Source organism: Musca domestica, unplaced genomic scaffold (assembly GCF_030504385.1).
Source record: "Musca domestica strain aabys unplaced genomic scaffold, Musca_domestica.polishedcontigs.V.1.1 17, whole genome shotgun sequence".
Taxonomy (NCBI): domain Eukaryota; kingdom Metazoa; phylum Arthropoda; class Insecta; order Diptera; family Muscidae; genus Musca; species Musca domestica.
This window is the reverse complement of record NW_026712230.1, coordinates 13177347-13194351: the sequence shown is the minus strand read 5'-3', so window position 1 is coordinate 13194351 and position 17005 is coordinate 13177347. Positions and strand designations below refer to the sequence as shown.

At 35.8% G+C, this 17005-nt stretch overlaps 1 protein-coding gene across 6 annotated transcripts in view; it reads left to right on the top strand.

The window, feature by feature from the left end:
• LOC101892489 (trichohyalin) overlaps positions 1-17005 on the top strand; it is a 282665-nt gene that overhangs the window by 57417 nt on the left and 208243 nt on the right. For 4 of the 6 annotated variants that reach the window (XM_059120573.1, XM_059120571.1, XM_059120570.1 and 1 more), the window contains exon 3: positions 5957-6577. The exons of 1 other annotated variant lie outside the window; for it this stretch is intronic. In XM_059120573.1, coding sequence (XP_058976556.1) covers positions 6445-6577 — 133 coding nt within the window. In that variant the 5' untranslated portion in view covers positions 5957-6444. Of the gene's footprint in view, positions 1-5956; positions 6578-12986; positions 13440-17005 lie in introns of those variants that run through there. One more of the 6 variants, XM_011293545.3, reaches the window with a different exon arrangement.

Below are 17005 nucleotides of genomic sequence, written 5' to 3'. Positions count from 1 at the left end.
AACTTTTTCGTCATGAAGAGGCACTTCTTGAATCTCCTGAGGATTTTCAGTGGCGTAAAAACGGCAATTTTGCTTATTTACGGTCCCATTCAATGTGAAATGGGCTTCATCGGACATAATAATTTTGTTCCAAAATTGCTCGTCATCTTCGTCCATTTCGATGACCCTTTGGGCCAATTCCAATCGACGAGGCTTGTCCGCAGGCAACATTCTTTCCGTCAATTGAATTTTGTACGGGAACAAATGCAAATCAATGCGAATAATCCGTTGTAAAGTGGACCGAGCCATGCCCAACTGCTGAGAACGGCGTTTTTGGGATGTTCTTGGGGACCTCTCAACACTGGCTCGTACGGCAGCGATATTCTCGGCCGATCGGCTTGGTCGACTTTTATATGGCCCCTTCGGATTAGAAAGAGACTTACCAGTCGAAAATTTTCGTATAAACGCTTAATGGTGTTCTTAGAAGGCGCACTTCTCACATTTTTTAATGTTTTAAAAGCACGTTTAGTTTTCACAATTGACATCTTCTGTTGAATGTAAATTTCAACTATTTCAGAGCATTCGTGTGGCGTGTATTGGTTCATGGTAAAAATCTGCTTGGACTGACGCTTCAAACGCGGTATGTCATTAAGCGATGTGACATCTCTGTCAAAAGTTATGGCGTTGCCAGATGGGTCCGTCGAATATGGGCAACCCTGTAGGTACATTATTGAGCGTAGTTTTTTTTTCAAGTTTCGTATTTGAATAATAATAATAATAATAATAATAATAATAATAATAATAATAATAATAATAATAATAATAATAATAATAATACATTTGGCATTTTAAAGATTTTTAACCGAATTTTTAACGGATTTAATTTTTGATAACTTCCAAATTCGTTGCAAATGGTTGAGGGTATTCAAAGATCCGCCCGGCCGAGCTTACTGCTTTTTTACCTGTTCATATTAATATTTTTATTCGGAATAAGGTTTCGAAATGTTTTATTTATGCTAAAATGTTTTTAGTTTAATTTTAATTTTCAGTATAAGATTCCTTTGAATTCCAAAATTTTAGATTATAATCGTCCTCGACAACAATACTAATAATAATATGAGAATTATTTTGATTGAAAGTTTGAATCGATTTCAAGCGTGCCACCAATGGGATATAATTTTTCCTTTTTTTCAAAACATGGATGAAAACCCAGGATACGTTAACACCCTAAATCTAATTTCAATTTATCTAAAAGCACATTCACATTTCACATCCATACCTAAGCACCAGGAATATATAAACATTTAAAACGCATTTATAGATTGTAATTCATGTGAATTTATTCAAAATTCTCCTACAAATCACCACTTTCGTAGGATAACGTTAAAGACGAGCATATTCTGCCACAGAAAAGAAATTTGTATTTCCGTCAATTATAAAGAATTGCATACATTTTGAATGTTGCTTTGCGGAATTTTGGCCCATCCCCGGCGAAGCCCTGGCTTGAGGTGATCGACACTTTGGTATTTTTTAGTGCCAAACTTGCTCCAGACACAATAGTCCAACGGATTGGTATCCGGAGATTTTGGTGACCATTGTGTGCTGGATATGAAGCGAGGAAATCTAATTTTGTAAGCATTCTTGGGTTGCGCGTTGCTCGGTCCTGTTGGAATGTGCAAGGTCTGCGGCCAAATAGTTTGCGTGCCCAAGGCTTAAATACATCCTCCAGAATATGTTCGCGATAATATTCGGCATTTATTCTGATGCCACGGTCGATTAAAACGAGCGGAGAGCGACCATCGGCTGTTATGGCGGCCCACGTTTGAGTTCTGGTGGCCATTGTGTGCTGGATATGAAGCGAGGAAATCTAATTTTGTAAGCATTCTTGGGTTGCGCGTTGCTCGGTCCTGTTGGAATGTGCAAGGTCTGCGGCCAAATAGTTTGCGCGCCCAAGGCTTAAATACATCCTCCAGAATATGTTCGCGATAATATTCGGCATTTATTCTGATGCCACGGTCGATTAACACGAACGGAGAGCGACCTTCGGCTGTAATGGCGGCCCACGCTTGAGTTCTGGTGGCCAACCGAAGGTGCACATTTTCAGCTGACCTCTTTGGCAAGTAAATACGATCATTTCGTTTGCTTGCAAACTGCTGGACAACGAATGTTTTCTCATCGGAGAAAACCAAATTTGGCAGTTCACCACTTTCGGCCAAGCGAAGCAACTCTTTAGTTCTTTTGAGTCTATTTTCTTTCTGTTGCGGTGTAAGTTCTTGCACTTTTTGGAATTTCAATGGCTTTATCCCGAGCTCATTTTTCAATATTTGCCGAATGGAATATTGCGATATGTTCAGGTCACGAGCCATTTGTCGGTCAATGCGACGCGGGTTTCGATTAAGACGCTTCTTTACTTTTCGAACCATTTCTGATGATGTTTCTGTTTTCTTCCGTCCACTTCCTTGACGTCGGACTACGCTACCAGTATCACGGTAAATAGCCACTTGTGGTTTTCCAGCCAAATATAAAGAAATCACACTATCACGCTTAAATTCCATCACGAATAACTTTTTTCTGGAAAATTCTCACCGAAATGCCTCTGTACGCCTGTAAACAATATAGTGAGCTGCCTTTGGAATAATTTTAACAGCTGTCGGACGAGTGGCTTAGAAATGACAACAGTCCGAAGTTGGTTGCAGTTTTTTCATCTCACCCTGTAGTACTCATTTATAAAACCGTTCCATATCTCAATTCTGGAAACGAAAATTTATCGCAATACAAATTTGTACTGTTTCAAGTTTTATACTAACAGCGACCATAATACCTAATTTGAGGTTTCAAGAACTATCTGTTCACCAAACACCAAATCGAACCAAATATAGTTCTATTAAATATTTTTTGAGCACATGTGTTACACATTTCTTGAACCACCTGTTTATCACCCAACACAAATTTCCGAAATTCCAGATGCATCTATTAACTCTTAACAAAATTTCGCGTACATAGTACACATTTCCAAAACCAAAAGTTTTTAGCTCCATCTGTTCTCATAATACGTTGTGGAACTATTTTGAAAGTTTAATACTATTTTAGAACTTTTCCAATCCTTCGAATTTTTAAAACCTTTTTATACCCTCCACCATACTATGGAGGGTATACTAACTTTGTCATTCAGTTTGTATCTCCTCGAAATACTCATGTCAGACCCAACAAAGTATATATATTTTTGATCAGCGTAAAATTCTAAGTCGATTTAGCGATGTCCGTCTGTCTGTCTGTCTGTCCGTCTGTCTGCCTGTCTGTCTGTCTGTCTGTCCGTCTGTCTGTTGTAATCACGCTATCTTTCGAATGAATTGAGATAGGTGGCTAAAATTTTGCACACATGTTTATTTTTCCAGTAGGTTAAGTTCGTAAATGGGCCATGTAGGTCCACGTTTTCATATAGCCCCCATATAACGGTACCTCCCTATATTCGGTATTTTGATGATTTTAGCGACATTATTCACCGGAATTGTTTCAAAATTGGTATTTGATGTTCCAAATGGATAATACACCCTAAGATAGAAAATTGTCTGTGCAAGTCCCTGTCTTCGTATAGCCCCCATATAACGGTAACTCCCGATATTCGGTATTTTGATGATTTTAGCGACCTTTTTCCCGGAAGTAATTTAAAATTTGGTATTTGAAGTTCAAAATGGATACTACACCATAAGAGAGAAAATTGTCTGTGCAGGTCCACGTCTTCGTATAGCCCCCATAAAACGGTACCTCCCTATATTCGGTATTTTGATGATTTTAGCGACATTATTCACCGGAATTGTTTCAAAATTGGTATTTGAAATTCATAATGAATACTACAGTCTAAGATAGAAAACTGTCTATGCAAGTCCATGTCTTCGTATAGCCCCCATATAACGGTACCTCCCGATATTCGATATTTTGATGATGTTAGCGACATTACTCACGGGAATTGTTTCAAATTTGGTACTTGAAGTTCAAAATGGATACTACACCCTAAGACAGAACATTGTCTGTGCAGGTCCACGTCTTCGTATAGCCCCCATATAACGGTACCTCCCTACATTCGGTATTTTGTTGATTTTAGCGACATTATTCACCGGAATGGTTTGAAAATTAGTATTTAAAGTTCGTTATGGGAACTACAGCCTGTGACAGAAAATTGTCTGTGCGGGTCCAGGTCTTCGTATAGGCCCCATATATCAGTACCTCCCTATATTCGGTATTTTGACGATTTTAGGTACAATACCCACCGAAATTGTTTGAGATGTGGTATTTGAAGTTCGTAATGGATACTACAGCCTGTGACAGAAAATTGTCTATGCTGGTCCAGGTCTTCGCACAGCTCCAATTTAACGGCCCCTCCTTATATACGATATTTTGATGATTTTAGCTACATTATTCACCGGTTATTTCAAGTTTCGAATTTGAATATGGTAATGGCTTATAACAAACAATGTCAATGTATGTCCACGTCGTATAGACCCCAATATAATGGCTATTTTTTAAGGATTTTATTTTTTGAAAATTTCCAAATTCGTTGCAAATGGTGGAGGGTATTAAACGTTCGGCCCGGCCGAACTTACTGCTTTTTAACTTGTTGTACATATCCGATTTAAATTATATTCAAATCCTAATGTGGACTATTAGCCCATGTAGAGTGTATTTTAAAGAAAGATTTTTTTCAATATACTTAGCTTCAATATTTGAATAAGAGATATTGAGAGATATTATCCTATCTTCCAAACGAATTGGATTTTAGGGGTATATGTTCCGATTTTTAAGCCAAATTTAAATAATTTAATTTGATTTCATCGAGATAGAGTTAAGCAATTTATTTAATGGATTTATTTAAGTTAGTGGAAAATGTCCCACCCCAAACCTTTCAACATTGCATATATATGGTCCATTATAACTATTTGTTTTATCATATTCCCCCATTTGCACATAAAAAATAATGTCACATTTGATTAATCACTGAAGAGAAAAACTGTCGGAAAGAAATTAAAAAAAATCCACTCCATTATAAAATAATGACATTTTGCGATAAGATTTCTATTTGCTGGGCAATGTCATTCAAAACTAAATGAAAGTATAAATGTCAACAAAGACCAACTGAAGTAAAAGTGTATGGAAAGTGGCATAGAAATGATTGATACCACACAAATCCTGTCACCTTATCAGTTGTAGTAATGAAGAAAAACGAACTGAAGGAAAAAGGAAAAAAACAGAAAACCTAGTAATCCCCTATCATATTTCCAGTACTATTGCAATGTGACCCGGACAGAGGAGCACAACCATCCACCCACCTTTGATGATTCCGATGACCATGATGAAAACTAGAGTAGTAGAACTCTTTAAATTACCAATTCTAATTTATCTAAAAGCACATTCACATTTCACATCCGTATCCGCAATCGCATTGTTGAATTTTAAATTAGAAAAATTAGTCTGCTTTGTTTGCTATGCACACACTCCCTTTCTCTTACACACACACACACCTACACAGCCCAACCACCTGACCACCCAACCTGGCACCCAACCTGGCACCCAACCTGGCACCCAACCAACCAACCATCCAACCGAAGAGTCAAGCAGGCAGCCAGCCAGCCTCCACCCATCCATCTAACCAACCATTCATCAGCTTTAGTTCAATTCTAGTTGCTTTCCTTTTTGGTTCGCTTGCTTGCTTGTTTGTTTGTTTGCTGTCGTCTCACATTTACTCCTCCACTTCACGTCATTTGGAAAATCAGCCAACAAACAGATAAATAAGTAGTACAACAACTATAACAACAACAACAGCTACAGCTACAAAAAGAAACATCATAATTATCCTAAAAAATGTTTTCTGCAAATGAGTTCATTGATGTGTACTTGTTTTTTACTACATATATTGTATCTCTTCTTCTCTTCCCCTCTCTTTCTTCATCTCGTTCTTGTTCTTCTCTTCCTGTGTTTGCAGATGCGACACATTGCAAACGTCTTTCATTCACTCACTCGCTGTTGGCTTGCTCGTTCACCTTGCAAAACAACAACAGCAACAACAAAAAGACAAACAGCAACATCGCCATTGCATCAGACAGTCAGTCAGTCAATCAGTCACACAAGAAGAACTCCATCCAACGTGTCTTGTCAAACAAAACTTCAAAACAAAAAACGCAAAACGCAAAACTTCATTCCTTCGCCAAGACAGGCGTCGACAGTGTGAGTGGATTGTGGTTGTGGTGCAGGCAGAGTAGGAAGAGTGAACCGCTACAAAATATTCGGCGTTTTCACATTGTTGAGGTAGTGGACCAAAGAGTCTGTGCGTGTGTGTGTGTGTGCGTCTGACCACCATCAGCGGATTCAGCAGCCGTAATACCTCCCCACCACTCCTCAAGCAAAGAGAGTGTCGAGCATAAAGCGTTGCCACCCAAGCAAATTTAAACCGCGGCCTTACCGCGGCATATTATGTCACGAGACGATTACAATCCTGTAACAAGCTCTGGTGTTCGAAGCCCGGGTCGTGCCAGACGACTAACGGAATTACCAACAGTAGATCGTTCACCATCACGAGATTACGGTGCACGTGGAAGTCCTTTAGGTGAAGATTTTATTCAAAAATTCTCATTATAATTATAAGTTTTTGTTTTTTCTTTAAACTTTGCTGGGCGTTTGTTTTTCTCTTGGACGGGAAAATCGCTGAAAGCAAGCAGTAAAAAAATGCAAATTTTCGCCACTTCCACTCCATTTCATTTTGATGAAGTCCACGGCGGTGGCTAAGGTCCACAAGAGAAACACAAACGTTTTGTTTTCATTTTGTTTTCTTTAGTTTGTAAGTTTTGTAATTCGATCTGTTATCGTGCAGATTGTTTACTTTTGTCTTAGCTTTTTTTGAATAGAAGAATTTGGCTTTTGAATTGGATTGAAATCAATATCAAGATAAAAACTAGTTTTACTTTCCTTTTTTCCACAATTTATTTAATCAAATGTAAAAAAAAGAAAAATTAGAATAAGAAATCATTTACAGTTGGTTTACAAGAGATTTATAACACCGCGTGGAAATGGCAACAAAAGTAAGAAATAGATTTAATGGTGCTGAACTACATTTTGAAGCATTTAAAGTTATAACGCGTTAAAACCAGTAAGGAAATGACAAAAGTGGGGGGGGGCTTATCCTTATGACACCATACACCTCTATGGCCGGTTATTACATCTTTCAGATAGATAAAAAAGTAATGTTGTCGGACACATAAATCGTTTTTCGTTATTACAAGTCTCATTTAAATATAAACTCTCCGATAAGCAAAAGGCCAGACCATCTTCCCTTTATCTTTTAATGTAAAGTTTACTGAATTCATGTTGCCATATTTTATATTGATAATATGACAATAACAACAACATTTATTTAAATAAAGAAATTAATAACGCAAATCGTTTATTTTATATTGAAGAACTAAAATATAAATTTATTTCCCGAAATTAATTACAAATTTGTTTTGTTTATTATTTTCAAACTAAAATGAAGATGCCATTGTGAAAAAATGCAGTGACTACCAGTTACTTTTACATAAAGCTTGCCACATCTCTGTCAAAATGCATATAATTTAATGGAAAGATGTAATAATGTGGATAGGAAAATTGCGAAAGGAAAAGTGAAGGATAAATACTTTTCCTAAAGTAAGGGATAACAAAAGTGGACTATAAAGGGAAGATATAACAAGTAAGCAAATGCTACAGTCGAGCGGGGCCGACCGTTAAATACCCTACAGCACTATAATAAACGATACAGTTTATATAGGCGAGATACTCGAAAGAATTCCTCAAGATATAGTGACCAATAATAAAAGAAACCCATCAGGTTTCGTTCTTTAATTTTCGAATAATAGCAACTTAAACTAATTTCCTCATTTCCAATTTATTGGTAAATGTTGCACTTAAATGGTCTTCCTAGATCTGGAACCCATATTTCCCAAAGACCTATATCCCTCAGAAGTGGCAAAAGATTAACATTTATTATTGGATTTTGTCTGAAACGCATCTATATGAGATACAGACATTTGACTATATTCTTCAACGAAATCAGCACTAACGAAATAGTCAGAAGTGCGTCTTTCCTGTATTTGAGAATTCTCCAAAAAGTCACTGGAATGGACATTTTCGTATTTTGTCTACAAAAGTTGGCAAACTATTTCACATATTGAATATTTATGGATGGCCATTCAAAACTGCTTGGCTTTTGCAATGTCCGGTAACCCCCATTCAAATGTGCGTGAGGATCGGGCGATAATCACGTCCTGCTGGCAATTTTGCAGTTTTTGGTCCATTTCAACCCCTAAATATATGGCGATCATCTCCAAAAAGAGTAGGCTTCTATTCTGACCCTAATCTTATCCCCATGCAAAATTTCGTAAGGATCTGGCCATAAATGCGATCTGTATATGATATCCTAACTACTTAGTTTTGTTAGCGGTAGAAATATTACCCAATATTTAATTCAAAATGAAAATATGCCAAAAATATGACAAAATTGAAAAAATATGGGAAATGTTACAAAATCAATATTTTCATATTTAGAGAGATATTTTTATGCGATTTTTTTAGACGTTTTATCTTTCCTGCCAGGAGGCCATTCTGAATTAATGAGAACTGTTGAAATCAGTTAAGCCGTTCTCGACATATAAGAGATCTTTCAAGCATATCTTCTTTGATATCACACATATTTTGCTATATATCCGATCAATGTAAAGGTCAGAAGTAACCTTGTCATGGCCTTGTGATTTAGCCGGGATTTAAAATATTCGCGGTTTAATGAAAAAATTTGATTTTTTTTTTCAACACAAAAGATATGGTATATTTTACCCGCTAAATATTATCAGATGACCACCCAAAATTGGTAGGCTTCTTCCCCGCCCTCAACTCAAACTACATGCGAAATTCTGCGTCGATTGGTCTATAATTACGACCTGTATAGCTACTGCAAAATCCGACATTTTTTCAGTATTTGGTCCATTTCAACACCTAAAAATTTGGCGATCATCTCCAAAAGGAATAGGCTTCTATTCTAACCCTAACCCCACCTTCGTGCAAAATTTCGTAAGGATCGGGCCATAATTGCGACCTGTAGCGGGATTACAAATTAACATGGACAGACGGACAGACGGACAGACGGACAGACGGACGGACGGACATACGTAGCTAGATCGACTCAGATCGGCGAGCTAGGAAGATCCATATATACTTTCCTATATGGGAAACATTTCGAGGTGTTACATAAATTCTGGCCCAATCAAACTTATAATACCCCCAACACATAGTGTTGTAGGATATAAAAACGGGCCTATGAAAATTTACCAAGAATTTCCCAAACAAATATACGTTTATATTGGGTATTTGTAGTTGTGAACGTTATTAAAAAGTAGGGGGGGAGGGGGTTTGAATGGGCGATAGACTGAATATTATTATTATTTTTATTATTTATTAATAGATTGGTAAATTACAATTATATGTTATACAATTAGCATGTGTTACAGAATATATGTGATAAATTACAATCTATATTTGGCGTAGCAAGAATGCTGTATACCAATATATTTAAAATGTGTACATTTGTAAATTTAGAATCATTAAAAATTAAATTCGTGTATTAATAAATTTCTGTACCTAATACAGACTGAATATAGTGTAGCTATAGCTTACTCTGAATCGATATCGTCTAAATTTACCGAATGCATTTTTTCAGGGTATATATTATGACTCTGAGAAGGTTTTAAAATAAATTCGGATGAAAAATAAATTAAATAAATAAAATTCAATAAAAGTCTTTGTAAGTGCACAAATCGTTTTTAGTTGTTCAGATACTGGGAGCTATATCCACACCATAGCCGATTTCGAGAAAAAAGAAAGGAATTTCCGAGCTCTATAAAACATCTGGTACCAAATATCATTGTTTTACAGTGCATATTCCGCATGTGAGGACTTAAAACCCTAAATCGGATGAAGCATTTAAACATTAAATCGGATAAAACGTGCACAATTTAGGATATATATGGGAGCTGTATCCAAATCTGCACCGATCTTGACAAAATTTGATGCACTTATTTCAAAACTGTTTCTGATACCAAAGAGCATTGTTGTGGAATAAATATTACACTTGTGATGGACTTTAAACCCCAAATCGGAAAAATCATATATGTTGGAGCTATAGCTGCAGCTATATCTGAATCGATTTACACTAAATTTAAAGTACTGGTCTCTAGGATGAATCCAGTTGTAATTGCCAAAATTCAGGTCATTTGTTGATATTAGCTATTTGGTGCACAATAAACCTGATACTGGATAAATATATAATAATCTGAACCGATCTCGATAAAATTTGACAGAGGTATTTTTGAGTAGTATCTAATGTCAGGTACCAAATTTCATTCTTGTTAAGTGCAAATTACGTATACATATTACATATTACATATATATGGGAGTTATAGCTATAACTGAACCGATTTCCTCCAAATTTAAAGTGCTTGCTTCAAGACCGAATTCGGTGGGATGTACCAAAATTCAAGACATTAGGACTTATATTGGCCATTTACTGCACAAATCGGTTGAAGCTATATGGAAACTATATCTAAATGTGATCCGATTATCACCAATATCCATAGCGTTCGTCCTTGGGCCAAGAAAATATTGTTTGCAAAATTTCATCTCAATCTGATAATAAATGAGGCTTGCATTTTATTCACAAGAACAGGCGGACAGACGGACGGACGGACTGGAGGACTGACATGCATAAATCGACTAAGAGAGTGATTCCATGAAGATTCTCAAAAAAAAAAAAAAAAATAAATAAATAAAATAAATAAATTAATAAATAAATACGTTTAAAGTTCCGTACAAATCTTATAAATACCGAATGTAGCCATACGTATACATGTACCTGCATAGACACCTTTTGTCATAAGCCTTTACAATATTCAAATGCGAAATTTGAAAAAAAAAATCGGTGTACAACGTCGCTAAAATCATCAAAATACCGAATATCGGGAGGTACCGCTATGTGGGGGCTATACGAAAACGTGGACCTACACAGACAATTTTCTGTCATAGGCTGTAGTATCCAATACGAACTTCAAATACCAAATTTTAAGCAATTCCGGAGAAAAATGTCGCTAAAATCATCAAAGTACCGAATATCGGGAGGTACCGTTATATTGGGGCTATACGAAGACGTAGACATGCACAGACAGTTATCTGTCATAGGCTGTAGTATCCATTTCGAACTGCAAATAACAAATTTTAAACAATTCCGATAAAAAAATGTCGCTAGAATCATCAAAATACCGAATACCGGGAGGTACCGTTATATGGGGACTATACCAAAACGTGGACCAATATGGCCCATTTACTTAACACTTAAATTCCTGCAGACATAATATACATAGGAGTAAAATTTTGTTCATCTACTTCATTTCGTTCGGAAACTAGAGTAATTTCCCAGACGGACGGACATCGCTAAATCGATATAGAGTTTTATGCTGATAAGGAATGTATACTTTGGGGGGTCTACAAACGGCATGACAAACTTAATATACCCTCCATACAATGTGGAGGGTATAAAAAGGACCAAAAATACCCGTATGAGTCAAACGAAGGGGTATTTTTCGTCATCTTTTAAAATTATGTTAAAACCCCACTTTTAAAGGTGGTAAAAATTGAGGGTTATAGTTTTCAACCAAAATATTCATGATGTTTTATCTGTAATATATCCGAAGGCACCATATACGTTAAGTTTACATAATCCATGAAATATTTGTATTATTAAAATCACTGTTTTCATAGAAGACATTTGGGTGTATTTATAAATAATTTTGTATGCGATCCTTTGTATGCGACCCTCGTTACAATTATAATTGATAGTTATAATTACTCATTTGCCCTGAAAAGGCTTGGCCATTACAATTGATAAAAAAAAGACAAAACGAGAAGTGGAATGACAAAAGAGGAAAATAAATAGAAAATGAAAGAAAGTATTTTGTGCCTTAGCCCCCAAAGGGAATACGGAAATGCCGTACGCTAACAAAAAAAGCAAAGAAAAAAGACACCAGAATACCCAGGACATTATCGTTTTCATTGGAACAATTAAATTACCATAAAATCCATTAGAGTGTTAAGAAGATCTCTCAATGTAAGCCCACTGGCAAACGGTTTGTGGAAAGGGGAAGTAAAACGCAAAATGAAAGAACATTTTCGAAATATAATAAAAAATAATTGCACGTTAACAGAAATTAAAGAATTTCAATTAAATTTCTTTTTTTTCGTATTAAGAAATGCTAAATAATTTAACTAACAAACGATTTTTAGTTAGATAAAGTATTTTTAAGTTGTAATAAACTTTTAGTTGTAAATTTTGCTTTAGTTTTAGGAGTGCAATTTAAAAAACAAAACAAAAAGAGAAAAAAACATTTTTAGTTTTATTTAAGAACAAAACAAAAAATATGTAATTTATTTTTGATCCTAAAACTAATTTTATTATCTTACATCACGCATGCGCATGAAAACATACTTTTTCGTTGGCTTTTTTGTGCATTACGTTTTGGGTTCTTTGTTGGTTTTGTTATTTTCTTTTTTTTTAATTTTCGTTTAATTACAATTTTGTGTTTCTAAAAACACCAACAACAACAAAACTACAACTAAAACAAATTCCATTTATAAAACTTTGCACTCACTCACGCTAAACCCATCAACAAACTCGCAACGCACCTATATGCCACACACACACAACCTCCCGCACTCACACCACCAACCAACATCATTTGCCAAAATAACCAAAAACAAACATCACTATCATCATCACTGTTGAACAACGTGACATTATCATTTTGTCACATCACCCCAAATTCCCATACACGCAACTTACATTTTCTGCACTCACTCAACACGCTTTGCCCTGGCATACACGCTACGTGTGAAAATGGCCGTTTCACAAACAAAATCCCATTTTCCACCAAAAAAAAAAGTTTTCGAAGCAAAGGACAACAGTTTGTAAACTGAAGGCCCGAAAAGAAAGCAAGTGGCCCACATAAATAATTATAGGAAAGGACCAAAATCTTCCTTGTCACTCCCTCTCTTGGATTCGCATTACTCTATATAAACTCATCACAAAGATTATATCACAACAATATCATCAGCAGAGCAGCGGCGGCCGCGCAGGGAGTAAGGACAACATCCTTCACAACCAGCCAAAGTGGTTTCTTGCAGCTTACAAAGAGTAATAACGTAGAAGACGAAATCTCATTCTCTGCTCACCTGTATTTCGGGTGTTGATAATAATTACACACGTACACACCTGTGTCACTTGCCTGCCAACTGTCACGGGCTGTGTGTGCGTGTGTCCATTTGAGTGTGTACGGCGCTCTTGTTCACCTCTGACAAGTTAACATTAAAAAGCCTCAAACTGGATTGCAATTATGGTTAGTAAATAATGGCATCATTATCGTTGTTGTTGTTGTTGCTTTTGTCCGTTCGCCATATTGTTGTCCATTATTTTAATTGTTATTGTTTTTTAAGCATATCGCACACACATACACACATGTGTGTAAGTGATTTGTATACCAGGTTGTGTTTGTGTGAGTGTGTATCATCCCATTCATAAAAATCTCTCACAATGACAAAGTCCCAGCTCTCTCTTTCTCTCCTTCCGGGATTCATTGTTGGTTTTCAGGACAAAAGTATTAACTGGCTCCCATTCTGATACGCTCCCTTTCGCCACAATTTTACCCCCGCTCCCCCTCGCCCATTATATTATTGCTCTTAAACAAGCCCACAAAAGCTCTATACATTAGTGGTTTCTTTTAAGAACGACTCCAAAGATTTATGGTTAGCAGGGAGGCAATGCCGCCGCAGAGCCAAACACATCTTAATTTTATATTCTTGGAAATAGTTTCATCTCGAGCTGGGCTAAAGTTTTCAAATTAACCACAGATGTCACTTTAATGGTTTTGTGAAAATATTCATAAAATAAATTTATTGCTGCTCAAATAGACGATGATGTAGACAAAGAAGAAGAAGAAAAGTTTAAAATGTTTCAAAGAGAAGAACGGAGAGGAAATGAGGAACTTCAGATGTGTCTGTAATCTTTTATAAGAAAAAAAAAACTAGGAAACATAAATTAGGCATGTAACAACATGTAACAAGTAAAGAGCTAAAAATTACAACCACCACAACGAAAAAGCCAAAATCATTGAAAATTCTTCAATTTTAGCAGAAAGGTAGAAGGCAGGACACAGGGATTCAGAAGTAGGATATTAGTTTTAGAGAAAATAATATATAAATTAAATTAAATAAAACAAACCCAGTAAGGAAAAGTCAAAAGTCGGGCGGGGCGGACCATATGATACCCAACAGCACTATGCATAATAGGTAGAGCTCCCGTAACAAAAGAATTTATTTCAAGCAGACCATACAACCTATCCAAAATTTGACTCTTAGAGTATTTATGGCTTGGTATCAGAGGGAACTAATATATGGGAGGCATATCATATTCTGAATCGATTTTCACAAAATCTAATGGAGACATTTTAACCTTTTATACCAAATAACATTGCTATAGAGTGCATGATATCTCTTGGAAAAAGGTTTATATTACAAAATATATATATATATATCGGAGCCGAGCTGCACACAATGGAAACGTACGTCCCGAAACTTATTTTATTTTGACTGCCATGTTAGTCATTATTTGCACAATAAACCTGAATTCGGATTAAGGATATATATGGGAGCTACATCCAAATTTTAGCCGTACACGATAAAATTTCCGAGCCTTATAAGATATCTGGTACCACATGTAATTGTTGTCGAATGCATATTACGAATATGAGGGACTTAAACAACAAGTCAGATGAAACATATACATGGGAGCTATAGCTATATCAAAATTAGTTTTCACCAAATTTAATGTACTTGCTTCTGACTGAATTCGGTCGGATATGCCAAAATTCAGGTCATCTGCACTGGATTTGGTGCACGATTAACCCGAAATTGAACCGATCTCGACAACATTTGATACACTTATTTCGGAGCTGCATCTGATAACTGGCATACAAAATCATTGTTGTGGAATGCTTATTACGCTTGTGAGGGATATAAACCCCAAATCGGATAAAACATATATAAGGGGGATTATAGCTATATCTGAACCGATTTTCTCCAAATATGATTTACTTGCTTCTAGATTGAGTTCGGTGGGTTGTTCCAAAATGTAGGTCATTTCGACTTATATTGGCTATTTGGTGCAAAATTAACCCGAAATCTGTTGAAGATATATGGGAGCTATATCTACATGTGATCAGATTATCACCACTTTCATAAGGGTTCGTCCTTGGGCCAAATAAGTATTGCTTGCAAAATTTCATCTCAATCGAAAAATAAATGCGACTTGCATTTTGTTCACAAGAATACATGTACGGACGGACAGACGGACTGACATGCATAAATCGACTCAGAAAGTGATTCTATGAAGATCCCCAAAAGATACGATGGGTCTATCTCGCTTCATTCTCCAAGCACAAAGACATAACACCCTTACCACCATGTGGGGTAGGGTATAAAAAACAGAAAATATGGTGTGTCTGAGGAGCAAACCTTATCCATTATAACCACAAACTTAGAATATCAAATACAAAATTTCAAACAATTTCGTTGAATATTGTACCTAAATGGCGACTATAACCAAATATCGACCTTACGCGATAATTTGCTTAAGATGAGTCAATACTTGTTGAGGTCGTATTACACGTCAAATCCTATTTGATCTTCCATATGTGTTTAGATTCGATGCTTCTAGTCAGCTTTTATCATGTCTGATATAATATTTGCATTTTCTTCAGCTTCACGTAGTAACTTCAAATTCAGCCTTCTACAATTTGTAAAGGTTACGCTTACCGAACAGTTGTTTCCATTTTTATCACTTTTGGTGGTCGGTTTTGTTACATCTTCCACCGCGGTATGGGTTTTCTTTAGGAAATGTCTGGATATAATGCCAATAATCCTTTTTCTTATAGCACGTTAAAATGTCTGCTTCGAAAGGAATCTTGTGTGAAAGAGAGCAGCAGGAAAATACCTTATCAGAACATTGCGGACAATATTACGAACAATATTCACTAATTGCCAAAATTAAGGCAGAAAAGTCTCGATTTCTTCAAATCTTCAAAAAAAAAAAAAAAAAAATTCAAAACTTTAATTTCTTTTTTTAATTTGTCAAAATCAGAATTAGCCAAGACACAAATCGCTATGAGACGAGAACATTTTACTTATTACTAGGGAACTGAATAAAAAAGAAAAAGGTCTGCATAACAACGTTTTAATTAGAAGATTTTTTTGAAAACTACACGAAGAATCTAAAAAAACTCCACATATCTAAACTACTATGTTAGTCTCATACAAACACAGTAAGAAAATGTCAAAAGTTGGGCGGGTCCGACTATATAATACTCTACTCCACTATGTGTGAAAAAAGTTTATATGTATAGGGAATTTATGGGAAGTAGATCATACCAACTATGAAAACATAACATTGCTGTATAGTGCATGATATGACTTCGATAAGGATTATATTAAAAAATATTTATTGGAGTAATAGATGTACCGGATCGAGTTTCACCAAATGCTAAAATTTGGTTGATTATGAAATAATGAACCCCATTTGGGCTGATATTCCATATATGGTATATATAGATATAGAAGCTATATAAAAACCTGGACCGATCTCTATAAAATTTGCCAGAGGTATTTTCGAGCAGTATTTGATGCCAGGTATCCAATATCATTGTTGTGGAGTGCATATTAGGCATGTCAGGAACTTTAACACCAAATCGGATGAAATATATGTATGGAAGCTATAGCTAAATCTGAACCAATTTTCTCCCGAATTTGAAGAACATGCTTTTATGCGGAAATCCGTCGGAAGTGTAAAATTCAGTCCATTTGGGCTGATATTAGCCATTTGGTGCACAAAAAAAACTGAAATCGAAAAAAA